Source organism: Felis catus, chromosome B4, assembly GCF_018350175.1.
Source record: "Felis catus isolate Fca126 chromosome B4, F.catus_Fca126_mat1.0, whole genome shotgun sequence".
In the NCBI taxonomy this organism is placed as follows: domain Eukaryota; kingdom Metazoa; phylum Chordata; class Mammalia; order Carnivora; family Felidae; genus Felis; species Felis catus.
This window is the reverse complement of record NC_058374.1, coordinates 58419678-58433770: the sequence shown is the minus strand read 5'-3', so window position 1 is coordinate 58433770 and position 14093 is coordinate 58419678. Positions and strand designations below refer to the sequence as shown.

The 14093-nt window shown below is 38.0% G+C and overlaps 1 protein-coding gene across 4 annotated transcripts in view; it reads right to left on the bottom strand.

The window, feature by feature from the left end:
• The window catches only part of IRAG2 (inositol 1,4,5-triphosphate receptor associated 2), a 136766-nt gene that overhangs the window by 41227 nt on the left and 81446 nt on the right, over positions 1–14093 (bottom strand). For 3 of the 4 annotated variants that reach the window (XM_045061553.1, XM_045061552.1, XM_045061554.1), the window contains 5 exons: positions 10869–10983; positions 10259–10421; positions 3296–3357; positions 2072–2152; positions 1400–1496 (listed from right to left, as the gene is read on the bottom strand). In XM_045061553.1, the coding sequence (XP_044917488.1) occupies positions 1400–1496; positions 2072–2152; positions 3296–3357; positions 10259–10421; positions 10869–10983 (518 nt within the window). The remainder of the gene's footprint in view (positions 1–1399; positions 1497–2071; positions 2153–3295; positions 3358–10258; positions 10422–10868; positions 10984–14093) is intronic. The other variant, XM_045061551.1, reaches the window with a different exon arrangement.

The following is a 14093-nucleotide window of genomic DNA, read 5'->3' as shown; positions in this document are numbered from 1 at the left end:
GAGGCGCAGAGGGAGAGGGAGACGGAGAATCCCAAGTAGGTCCTGCACTGTCAGCACAGAGTCCAGTGCAAGGCTCGAACTCACAAACCATGAGATCATGACCTGAACCAAAATCAAGAGTTGGACACTTAACTGTCTGAGCCACCTAGGCGCCCCTGTTTCCTTATCTTTAAAATGGAAATGACATTAGCATCTACCTAGCAGGGAGGTGATGATTAAAGGAGGTAACAGCAATGTCAAGAGCAGAGAACTGTGCCTGGCATGCAGCAGGCACTCATAGGGACTGCTGACATTGCGATCACGTTACTACGCCTGGGTTAGTGTGAACAAAGTCATCTAGAGAAAGCACGAAGCTGTTGTATGATACAAAAAGGCCATTAGCAGTGGTAGCACTTTTCCCTTCTCCACCTGAAATGACCCACAGATCACTCTACTTTCTATTTATTACTTTTTAACTTTATTTGATAACCATCCCATTTCTCTTGTCATTTCAGAACCAGGCATTAACTTGTGCTTTCACTCACATCTAGGTTGTGATGAGAGATGAGAGATGTCACTGCTTTGAGCATTTCCTAAGATAAAGCTCATTCTCCTTAGCCTGGCCTTGAGTAATAGCCCACATGTAACCTGCAACTTGCTCCAAACTTATATTCTACTATATCCCAGCCAAACTCCAGTTTCCAAAATGACTTGTCCAGCTTTGATTCTTCAAACATTTGAAGCTTTTGCATTCTTACTTCTGTTTTACTTCGTTTTTCCCTCATGCCATTCTCCTCAGTTAGAATACCTTGTCCATGATTTTTGCTTTTCCAAATGCAACCCATGTTTCAAGGCCTGGTTCAACTCTCATTTCTTCTATGGAGACTTCTCTGAGCCCATTCTTTTTTTTTTTTTTTTTTTTTAATATATATATGTTTTAAGTTTATTTATTTATTTTGAGAGAGAGAGAGAGAGAGAGAGAGAGAGAGAGAGAGAGAGAGAGAGGAAGCAGAAGAGGAGCAGAGAGGGAGGGGGAGATAGAATCCCAAGCGGGCTCCATGTGTCAGCACACAGTCCGATGTGGGACTCAATCCCACAAACTGTGAGATCATGACCTAAGCCAAGATCAAGAGTCAGACACTTAACCAACTGAGCCACCCAGGTATCCCCTCTGAGCCCATTCTAATCTCCCTGATAATCTGTGAGCTATTTTAAGATTGATTCTTTATTACACATAATATGGTGCTTTGTACAGAGTAAGTGCTCAAACATAAGTTCGTTGACTGAATTCCGGGATAAATATCCAAGTGTTCAACAACTTTTTCTGTACAAATATAATTGTGATTACTTTCCCATTCAAAAAGAGCCCTACCCTCAGCCATGCCTGACAGGGTATAAGAGGGGGGCTATCCATGCTTACCCAGCAGAGGTGTGTACCAGCATGTATGTTTGAAAGTCAGGGGTGCCTGATGTATTCTTGCTTCTTGACTGCTATATTGTTTATGGCAACACTGCTTCTGAAGAGAAAATTAAGTACTGTTAGGTATCTAAAGGCATGTAACAGTATGTTTCATTATCTACTCTCTTTATCTCCAAAGGCAGAAAGACTATTACCGGTCTCAACCCTGTGAGAGAGGTCCAGAAGAAAATAAATGATGTCAAGTAAGAAAGCTTTCATCCTCTTGAACAAAGGGTATACTTTACCCTGTGGGTAAACTATAATTCTCATTAAAAATCACAGTTCAATAATTTAACAGAATTATATCAATTCCCAGTAATCGAATTCTCATATAAACAAGAGCTTTGAGGAAAGAGGTATGGGTGAGGGGCAAGCTTAGTTATACAATATTTCATCATGATACCACAATCAAATTTAAAATATTGCCATACCGTAGGGTCTACCAGCATTGTATGCATGTGTGTGATAAAGAAAAAGAATAGGAATCCATTGCCTCATCTCATAATCTCCCAAAGAAAAGTGGTAGAGTTTAGAGTTCTGAGACTACTGACACATACTGGACTTAACTTTCTATTTTGGCATAGTAGTGGTTTGCAACAGGCACTTAAGTCGTTTCAAAAAGCTGAAACTTACCAGTTGTTCTTGAAGAGGTTGTTGAATTCCATCCGTGCAGGACAGGGGATCATAGTGAGGAAATTCCTCATCTAAACAGCTCTGTCATGAGAAAATGGTGGAACATATTCAAAGACAGAACGATGACAGAGTCAAAGAAAGATGCAAAACATATTATGCTTAAGAGAAGATATGATGCTACCTGAGGAGGGTAGTTATTGGCCAGTTCTTTCTAGTGTTCAACTTTAAGGGAATAGGTTTGTAATTGTAAAGCTTTCATTTTCTTTTCCTCATTACTTGTTTTAGAAATGAAATCCAACGATCAGGGACAGGAAACACAAGGGCTCTGGCATTGAAATCTTCAGGCAGAGGCCAAAGAAGCTTGGTGGAGACATGTCAGTGTAGTGAAAATGGTGTCTATGAAAATTTTATAGCTATCAAATTGTGGCCCTAGTCCAAGAGGTAGATACATATCGATCACAGTTATGCTATAATATAAAATGGTATTGGTGTTCCTAATATGATTAGAGAACATTTGGATGTGGAGGTTTTTCCACTTCAACTTATTATAGGGGGCTTTCTAGGCACTCTGCCTAGCTTAGTCTCCACATGAATAATTTTTGTTCTACTTAAACAGATGTGCCTGCAATACACCCTTGGAAACAGATACATGCAGACATCACCCCTCTCTTTCTTCCCTTCTCCAGTCCCTCCCCGCCCCCCCCCCCCCCCCCCCCGTGCCAAACTTACCCTTCCTTATGTTCCTCATTTAAGAACAAAAAAGAGAAATTCACCAAGTATCATGAGGGAAAGAAATACACTGAACTCTGCCATGGATATATTGAGATATCCAGACAGAAAGGAGTTGAAAGTTTAATTCAAACAGGAGAAAATAAGAGACAATAACCAGCCCAGCCCATCCAAGAGTACACATTCAACAGTATCAGAAAGGAGGTGCCTAAGACTAAAAAAACTGGCCCTTTGCTAATAGATAAATTCTCAAATGTTTCTTTTTGAAAGATGTTATTAGAAGCCATTCACTAATGTGAGTTCTCTCCTCTTGTTTTGCTAAATGCTTTCAGTGCATAAGAGAACAAAGTCCCCCGGAGGATTTTCTTCTAAATTGGTTATTTAATTTTATAATCAAAATCATTATCTATTATAAATTAGCTTCAAAACCTTACACAGATTGGACCTCTTCCCCACAGTAAACACACATCACAGGTTTTTTTGTTTGTTTTTTACCTGAAACGGTAAGCCATGGCGTCGTCCTTTAATTAACTTCTTTCTCAGTGACTCAACTGTTGCTATAAAAAGAATTCATAACCAGCTTAATATGGACGTTAGTAACCCGCTTTTTCCCCTGGTTAATTTCATAAACTTTTAACAGTTTTAAATTTGGGGCCTGAGGAAAGGAGAGGGAAAAGCAATGACTTCTGAGAACACTGTTCTCAAATCATGTCCTGGGGCAGTGGATACAGAGAACAAAGGTTGGAGAGGCTAAACCACTATCACTCTTGGGTATTAAAATTAACCTTGGTAGATGCAATTGTCTTCTAGAGGTGAGTCATAGCATTATTTCACCTTCACATAGGAATACACCTGAGAGGTCGTCAGTCCAACTGCCTACAAGGTAGAAATCCTCCCTCCAAGCAGCTTCTGCTGGAGCTATGAGTGATGGGAGCCCCAGAATCCTACAGGTACATCTGAGATCATGAGAACATTGTTGTCCAGAGGATTTCAATGATGACTCAGTATGCATGGACCTGGGATCAGACGCATAGGATAATGCTCAACTCGGTGTACTCTTTCGTGCAATTAAAAATATTTATCTTTCTACTTAAGTGAAATCTGTCTCCTAGTAACTTCGAAATTCTCATCTCTGGAGCAACAGAAATGAAGAAAAAAAAAATACCTTTCTAACCCTGAGCTACATAGTAACATATCACTTATTTGACAATCCTTACTCTTTGAAATATAGCCAAGAACCAGAAAACAGGCCCAAATCTTTTGAACCAAAATAGATGTTGATATGCCTGCCCTTTATTCATGTGGCAACTCCTCACACTTTCACTCATGCAGTAGGTTCTGGATTTATCTATAAATCTCACAAGCTCTGACTGTGTTCTCAGCCCACAGATGATTAAAAACAAATGAGGGTAGGAAGCTCTGCTAGATGGAGACATATTAATAGCTGCCACTTTTTTTTTTCTTTTTCTTTTTTTTTTTTTTTTTTTTATATCACTAACAGCCAGGAAAATTAACAGCAAATATTCTGGTGTCCAAAACACATGTGAATCTGGTGTTTATTTTAAAGACCAACAGTTTTATATCTCAATAGCCTGAAGAAATTCTGAACCATGAAAATAATGTTAATACATGTGAAAAGTACATAATCTATAAAATTATTTTTTCTAGGAAAAAAGGCTTGAGAAAATAAGTAGAATTCTATTTTGTAAGACTTTTTTTGGTAAAAATTACTTATTTTGCAACTAAGCTTGACACAGTGTTACTGGGCCCACCAGGAGGAAATTATCTTTTTAAAAATTTCTAACACACTTAAGTAGTAAAATTATTTAATTTTTAATTCTTAAAACTCGAGTAAAGATTCAATTTTAGAAAATTCTCTGTGTTAACTCTATTCATAAATAAAGCCCTATACTTCTCCAGACCTACATCTAAGCAATAGCAACCAAACCTTTTAGAAGTGGCCAATATTATGTCTCTGAAGGTAATATATCTCCAAAACACTGTCTCTGGATTTTCCAATTAAGCTTGTGTTTCACAAGAAATAATGAGCTAGTAGAAGGCTGCCTAAATTGCCCATCTGCTTTCCCACCAGGCAATCTTGGGTTTTAGGAATAGTCCATCTCAAGACATTTAAATTGTAAACCTTATTTCAACAGATGTTTTGTGAAATGTGTAGCAAGTATTTCCATATGTTTTATAAGGCAAAACATGTTGCCTTTATGACCCTAATTTGCATTCACCTTTGCATTCTTTTTTATGTGTTTGGAGTGGGATCTGCCATGTCTCTAGGACATTTAGATTTCACATGGAGGCAAATAAAACAATGGCCACTGTATCCCCTGCTGTTGCCATCTGTGATATAGGATGGGACCAGGTGTCTCCGATACTTTGCCTCTGAAGAAGCTGAGACAAAACAACTTTCCAAATGACTATGCAATGAGGCTTTCGGGCAAAGGCCCTGCAATTAATTGGCTGTTGCTAATTTAAAGCCATAGAATTAGAGCTATAATAATGTTAGCTATCAGTGATGGTTGATATTTAAGGAGTATGGACTCTTGTAACACAATATATGTGTCACCTCATGTTCTATAAAAGCATGTATTAAAAAACATCAAATTTCATTGAAAACCACAGACAAGGAGAAAATAATTTACAACACATATATCTGTCAAAGGACTTGTCTCCAAAATATGTCAAGAAATCCTCTAACTCAAAAACAAAAGGACAAACGTCCTAATTTGCAAATGGGCAAAAGACTTTGATATGCCACAGCCAATCAGCAAAAATGAAAATCACAAGATACACAGGAGAGTGGCAAAAAACAAAAAGACTGATACCATCACACATTGATGTTGTAGAGCACCTGGAACTCCCAGACACTGCTGGTGAGAGTGTGAAATGTTACTGACCCTATGGAAAACTGCCAGTTTCTTAAAAAGCTAGTTACAGCTACACTACGACCTAACAACTCTGCTCATAGATAGATCTTTCTCCTAAGTTAAAGAAAAACATACATCCCTACAAAGACCTATACACAGATATTTATAGCAGCTTACTCCATTACACCCCCAAACTGCAAATAACTTAGATGTCCAATAATAGGAGGAAAGATAATCAAATTATGGAATGTTCATATAAAGAAATATGGTTCAGTCATGAAAATGGCATACCACTGAGAAACAAAATAGTAAGATAACTATTATGTTGAGAGTAAGAAGACAGACACGAACAAGAGTACATACTTAATATCTCAATTCTGGAAGCTAAACTAACCCATTGGGGATAAAAATCAGATCAGAGGCTGATTCTGGGCACCTGGGTGGCTCAGTCGGTTAAGCATCCAACTCTTGATTTCAGCTCAGGTTATCATCCCATGGGTTGGTTGGTGGGATCGAGCCCCATGTAGGTCTCTCCGCTGACAGCACGGTGCCTTCTTGGGATTCTCTCTCTCCCTCTCCCCCCTCCCCCCGTACCTCCCCTGCTTTCAGACACACTCTCTCTTTCAAAATAAATAAAAACTTAAAAGCAAGAAAGATCAGAGGCTGATCCCTGTAGTGGAGGAGGTGGGAGAAGGACAGTAACTGGAAAGTAGCACAAGGGAACTTTCTGGGGTTATAGAAGTTCTGTGTTTCGATGTGCATTTGGCAAACTGGTTAAACACTACACTTAAGATCTGAACATTTCAGGATAGGTTAATTGTGCATCAAAAAATGAACATAAAAATTGTAAGACCAAAAATAACTGAGTTTATGAGATAAACACAGTTCGGGAGAGATCACTAAAAACGCACATGTACCACTGTAACCAGAGCACTGACCAACACAATTATAAACTATTAGTGCCTTGGGAGAAAATTTGGATCACTGAGACATGCATCTTAAGATGACTGACTAAAGGCTGCCTCACAGGATAATACAAACGTACAATAACAAAAGCATGGAGAGCTGACGACATGCAAATGGGATAGTGCTGGTGGCGTGCTAAGAAAATGCAGATGGAAGTAGAACTCTCGGGCAGCAGGACTGCTAAAGAGAACACAGGAGGGACTACAGTCTGCCACAAGCCAGAGCTCTGCAAGGCTGGGTGCACCTCTCTGGGGAGGGAGGCCCAGGTGCAGACCCTTGATTTTAATTTTCTTAAAGTAAAGCTGAAAGGGCTCCTGCTGCCTGTCAGCAGCCAAAGCCGAATGCTTCTTCCTTCCCTGTCGAAGGTTACAATTCCATGCCTACCAACCCAGATCCTATTCCCAGGAAAATCATGAATGAAACGACATAACTTCCATATTATGCTCACATGTCATTATCCATTTGCCGATGGTGAATGAGGTAATGCACGTGGGAGAAACGTGCTCTATCAGAACAGACTCTGCCAGGTATGACCAAGCACTAGCTAGTGTTTTGCATGTGTTATTTATAAACTACTGCATTTTCTGGAAGAGGATATGGAGACTCAGAGAGGTAAAGTGATTTGCCCAACATTATCCAGTTTCTCATTTGTAGACTTAGAATCAGAATGTAGGTTTGACTTCAAATACCATGCTCTTAATCATTATGCTATACTGCCTCCTAGATTATTTCATCCATTTCTGCATCCTACATTTGGGAAAATTTAGTCCCCCATCCCATCAGAGCTGTTGAGCAAGCTTTTTTTGACTTTGGGTTTTTCCCTCGGTTCTCAGCTCAACACCTATCTTTAAGTGTCTGAATCACGTGAACCCTTCTTTCTTGTCTCATTTCCCTCTTGTGTATTAGTGGCTCAAGACAAGTGGCCCTCATCTTGCATCCATCCTCAAAGCCAGATGGCTCTTATCTGTCCCATACCTCATGCCATTCATGCTAGGGACGGCAAGTCAGAAGAGAGTTTCCAGTGAGATCATCTAGGTGAAAGCCTTCTCTAAACTATAAAGTTAATAGAGACACTATGCTCAAATAAGGAATTTATGATATACAGGAGCTTCTCGGGTTCTCTTGCCAAGGAAATATTTATAATGTCTAAAGGAAATTAATTCCCTCATCATTGATTACATCAGGGACTCAATCAAGATTTCATGTGGGACAGGGGCAAGAAGAGGATGAACAGCAAAGAGGTGATAGTTTGGATTACATCAAGTGGTCTATGTTTTGTGTACATTAGAGTCACTCTAATGTGTTGGGTAAATACCCTAGATCTAAGAAGCCTTTTTATTCCCTTTTCAAAACAAAAATCCACTTATACATCTAGAATGGCCTTTGTTAACAAGATACTTAGATACATATGTAGGTAAGAAGCAAAAGAAAGAAAATATGTAAGGAACCATTCCAGAAACTTAGCAGTTATAATGGCATATTTCATGAAGGAAAGCATGTACACTAAGAAATAAGTCCAGTCCTGGTGGCAGCTGAAAGCTTGAATATTACTTATTCAATATTAAGTTCAGGACTTCTAATCAAATGTCATAAACAACTTCCTAGTTTCAGTTTATGAACACTGTCATTGACCTTAACAGTTGGACCAAATAACCGAATCTGCACCCAATTTGCTAATGAACCATTCTTAGATACAACAGAAAGTAATTGCCTTAAACACTTAATAAATGTATTAAGCTAACCAGAAAGTTTCAGAAGAGCTAAATGGATTTGAATATTTTTGTTTTCTGACTCAGAATTCAAAAGTCTGACTCAGAATTCAAACAGCATGTGGTGGCAGTGGTAATGGTGGAATGTGCCAGGATGTGTTTATGTGATAACTGTCCTACCTCGCTGACATTTATTCACAGTCTATCTGGAAAATCTGCTGTACAGAACATCTCAACAATATGTGCTACCTAAATTTCCCTCTTGTTGCAAGGTTGATTTTAAAGGGCATTTTTAGAAAAATCCTCATAAGTAAATGGTCTTCAGGGTAAAATCTTGATATGTAAGCCTTCTATGGGCAGCAAAAGATACAATCAATTACAAGAAGTTCAAAAAGCCAGGCAGGTTGTGAGAAACTCAAGATAGAAAGGAAACATCCACTCTACTTTATTCAGCCAGAAAACAAAACAAAACAAAACAAAAACACATGCCTGCGACTCAGGGTAGCTTTCATATTCTGTTTTTAATAATGTTTGGACCAATAAACTGGGGAAGACAAGAGCAAGTTCATAATATCAAGAAGGTATATTTTGGAATAAGTTTAAAAAATTGACTCTTCCAACAAGGTACTATAAGGAAATCAAGGTGGGGGGAGTTGGAGGAGGAGATAAATTCTTATTTTTATAAAACAGTGGGTATAATGCTGATTTAATCAAAGATAAATATAACTGAAGCAAAAGATTAGTCCTCTAAGCACAGTGTCTAAAGCAAAAATACCATAAGCCAAATTTGGAATGCTTTGTTATTCACATCTCAACATGAACACTTCTGATCACAAGGGAACCTTCTCCAATACCTTCTGAGCAATCATAAAATAATATATAGATTATGTCATTTAAAGCCGCACACTGTCTGATGGAGTAAACTGATAGTTAGAATTACTGAAAACCAGAAAGGTCTGCAAAGTTTAAAAATTATAATAAAATATTGAATAATTACTGTTATGTTAGAACTAGCCAAGTCCTTTAAACTTTTAAACAGCTTTCTCAGAGAGCAATAGAAAGGCTACAAAACAAACAAACCAAGACTGAAAATCTCCATCTCTATTTCACCTGAAGCTTCTAATTCATTTGTTTGTCCCCCAAACCAATAACTGTCTCTAAAAAGAATATTTAGCTGGCCAGATAGAACAAAAAGCTAGCCAAATAAGGGCAATTGTCTGATAAATGCTCAAATAAGCTTTATTTTTACCAAATTATCTTTCTAGAATAAAATAAGCTTATGAATAATCTGCCAACTGTCATTTGACACTTGTCTCTTCAACTAAGTCCTTAGTAAACATTTATCTACTTTTAGGTAATACAGAAAAATACTGAATATTCTAATTTTTTAAAGCAAAATATATATGTAAAGAACACATTAAAATTTAAAAAGCATTCTCATATATTTAATATTTGGATACACTGAATTCGTAAGTATTTTGCCCCCTAAGATAACTACTTAAAAGAAAATAGAGAGGCAGGTCCTTTTCTACCATGTCTTGAGTACAAGTGAGCTAATAAAATCAGAGTAGAATATGTAAGCTATTTGTGATTTCAAATATCCCATGCATACAAGATTTTTTTCCTTGTTTACTTTTACAGATATTGAGAACTTTAATTTTTAAAGAAATAGCAGTCAGGGCCAAATCTAGCTCATAATAAAAGATCTGAAAGGGAAAGTTAATCGTTAAATCAATCTACTTAGTCACTAGGCAAGCCTCTCTGGAAGCCCACAACTCTGCCTTCTGGAACCATTTGGTTGTCATAAATACAATAATAACACAGCAGCTGTAATCTACAAAAATGGCTGTAGTCCTTTTTCTCAGGTGGACTGAATTGGGACATAACAAATATTTGCTACTCACTTTTCAATTTTCTTGTCTTCCGCTCAAGTGTCTGGCAAGTATTCACTAACTCAGTATTTATAGTCTGAAGATTCCGTTGTTCCGAAATTGCGTCCTCTAATTTATGCAGCAAAGACTTAGCTTTGTCACTGGCTGAGTGGGCTGCCCGATCTCGATCCTCAACCTGGACACGCACAGTTAATGCTGGATTTTAGCAGGGTGGCCAGGAAAGAAAGCAATTGAGCGCTCACTGTTACTATGCACACGAAACTGAAAATGTGCTTTTCTTCTCAGGGAAGTGATAAGCCTCTACTGAACTTCTGCAATTCTGTGTTTGCATGGGCTTTGTATGCCTGAGCTATTTCTTCAGCGGTAAAAGTCCTGATATGTCAAGCTGCCTCTTTCTGCAAAGATGCCTCTTTTCATCAGTAGGCTGTTGACACCGCCTCTTTTACAACTCCCCGTTACTTCCTCCGCTCGCTGCTGGTCGCCAGGGACTGAACTTCGCAGTTCCTCTTTGTTTTTTTGGTGTTTTTTTTTTTTCTGTTCCTCCTCTGTTTTTTACTTCATGGTTTCAAAGACATCTGAGGAAACTTCCCTTTGAATATAAAGTGGTCAAAGGCCACCCTACCTGCTCTTCTCCATCCTCCAGCCATGAGCTGGTTCCGTGGACCTTCTTCCTAAGGTCAGCTTCCGGGTTGACAGCATCTTCTTGCAGTTGTTCAAGGGCTTCTAGTTGTTTCTGCCTGGAGTTAAAAAAAAAAAAAAAAAAAAAAAGGTCCAAACCACAAGCTGTCAGTGACATTTCAACTAAGAGTCACCCCTGGGAAGTTGTGACAAATTGAGACTTAATATACTTCCTCAGAGATCAGAGGAAAAAGTGAAAGTATTTACATACATATATAAATACTTGACAAATAGAGAATTTTAACCAAAGCAATCATATCGATCAGTTGGCCTGATACCCCTACTTTACAGATAAGGGTATTTGATCTCCTATTTTACACTGGAATATTCAGTTTCCCACAAGCTACATTCATAGTAGTTAGTATCAGTCACCAATTGCTTAGATGGTGGCACAATGAGATCACTGTAAGAGGTGGAATATTTACACATCATAGCTAGCCTTTTTTTTTTTTTCTGAAAAAAAGAGAGAAAAGAAAAAGAAGGAAAAAGAAACAAAAAAGAAAAGAAATAAGAGCTTTGTTTCATGCTCTTGGCCTTTTCTAAGAGTTGCCCATCATGGTAAATCATGAGTATAGGAAGGGCTGCTCCCAAGCACAGATGAAACACTAGATGTTAGTATTTCCAAGTGAAGCCTTGTCTTTTCTGAAAACTTGACCCCTCTCCCTTTCTTCCTCACTCCAAATCTCTTAGTGTTATTATGTTACCTCTCTTTTGGATCCAACCCTAATCCTCCAAATACATTAAAATGCACCTGCTCTCAGTTAGCTGGTATTATTTAAACCATGTTATGTATCAATATGTCCATGACTATCTGGAAACAACTGAATAAGGACCTTAGCTCAAAGGGATAATAAACTCTGGGAGCTTCAAAGCAGTGAGGAAAGCACTATCAGGTTTAGGCCTTTTGCATGCCTCTCAAACGTTAAGAGTCAGAATCTCATTGTATATTTACATAAATCTATCCCTAACTACAAGAAGAATCACATGAGAGACCAGGATGGTTGCATAGAATGCTTACCATCATGGTAAACTAGCAAATAAAGCTCTAAAGAAAAATAAGAACTACCTAAACAAACAATATATTGAGCTTTATTTAATACCTTATAGTTAGTCTTTCCTTTTGTAAATTGTGGCAAAAATATTAAATATGAGATCTATCCCCTTAACACATTTTTAAGTGTTTGTTAACTATAGGCACAATGTGGTATAGCAGATCGCTAGAAATTACTTGTCTTGCTAACTGAAGCTTTATATCCATTACATTGCAACTCTCCATTCCCCCTTCCTCTAGTCCCTGGAAACCACCATTCAACTTTCTGCTTCTATGAGTTTGACAATTGTAAATACCTCATAGAAGTGTAATCATGACATTTGTCCTTCTGTGACTGGTTAATTTCACTTAGCATAGTATCCTCAGGATTTATCCATTTATCACATATGACAAAATTTCCTTCTTTTTAAAGACTGAATAGGGGCGCCTGGGTGGCGCAGTCGGTTAAGCGTCCGACTTCAGCCAGGTCACGATCTCACGGTCTGTGAGTTCGAGCCCCGCATCAGGCTCTGGGCTGATGGCTCGGAGCCTGGAGCCTGCTTCCGATTCTGTGTCTCCCTCTCTCTCTGCCCCTCCCCCATTCATGCTCTGTCTCTCTCTGTCCCAAAAAAAAAAAAAAAAAAAAAAAAAAACGTTGAAAAAAAAATTTTTTAAAAATAAAAAAAATAAAGACTGAATAATATTCCATTTTACACACACACACACACACACACACACACACACACACACACACATATATTTTATTTACCATGGATATTTAGGTTGTTTCTACATCTTGATTATCATGAATAATGCTGCAATAAACATGGGTATGTTAATATATCTTCAAGATTTTGCTTTGAATTTTTTTTTAAATTTTTTTTTAACGTTTATTTTTGAAACAGAGAGAGACAGAGCATGAACGGGGGAGGGGCAGAGAGAGTGGGAGACACAGAACCGGAAGCAGGCTCCAGGCTCTGAGCCATCAGCCCAGAGCCCGACACGGGGCTCGAACTCACGGACCGTGAGATCGTGACCTGAGCTGAAGTCCAACGCTCAACCGACTGAGCCACCCAGGCGCCCCGCTTTGAATTCTTTTGAACATATACCCAGAAGCGGGAATGCTGGATCATTTGGTAGTTCTATTTTTAATTTTTTGAGGAAATTCCATACTGTTTTCCATAGCAGTTGCCCTCTTTTACATTTCTACCAACAGTGTACAGAGTTTTAATGCTCTACATCTTTGCCTACATTTGGTATCTTTTTGTGTTTTTTGGTTTTTAATAATAGCCTTCCCTAACAGGTATGATTCATTCATCATTGTGAAAGACTCATTGTGGGTTTTATTTGCATTTCCCTGATGACGAGTGATGTTGATCACCTTCTCATATACCTTTTGGTCAATTGTAGGTCTTCTTTGGAAAAATGTCTATTCAAGTCCTTTGCTATTTTTAAATTGGGTTATTTTGTTGTTGTTACTGAGTTGTAGTAGTTCTTCATATATCATGAATACCCTTATCAGATATACGGTTTACAAAAATTTTCTTTCATTCATAGGTTACCTTTTCTCTGTTAATTCCTTTGTTGTTCAGAAGCTGTTTAGTCTGATGTAGATCCACTTATCTAGCTTTACTTGCCTTGCTTCTGCTTTTGATGTCATAGCCAAGGCCAATGTCATGAAGATTTTCCCCCAAGTTTTATTCTAGGAGTTTTACAGTTTTAGGTCATATATTTAAGTCTTTAATCCATATTGAGTTGATTTTTGTATGTGGTATGTAGCAAGGTTCACCTTCATTCTTTTTGCATGTGAATATCCAGTTTTCCCAACACCATTTGTTGAAAGGACTATCCTTTCTCCACTGTGTATTGTTGACACTCTAGTCAAAGATGACTTGGCCATTTACACATGGCCATATTATTTCTGGGCACTCTATTCTGTTCTACTCTCTTTAGGCTAGTACATACTTTTTGAATTACCATAGCTTTGAAATAGATATCTTAAAATAAGGAAGTGTGATACCTCCAGCTTTATGTTTCTTTCTCAAGATTGTTTTGGCTATTCAAGATCCTTTGTGGTTCCATATGAACATCAGAATTATTTTTTCTATTACTGTAGAAAATACGATTAGGATTTTGATT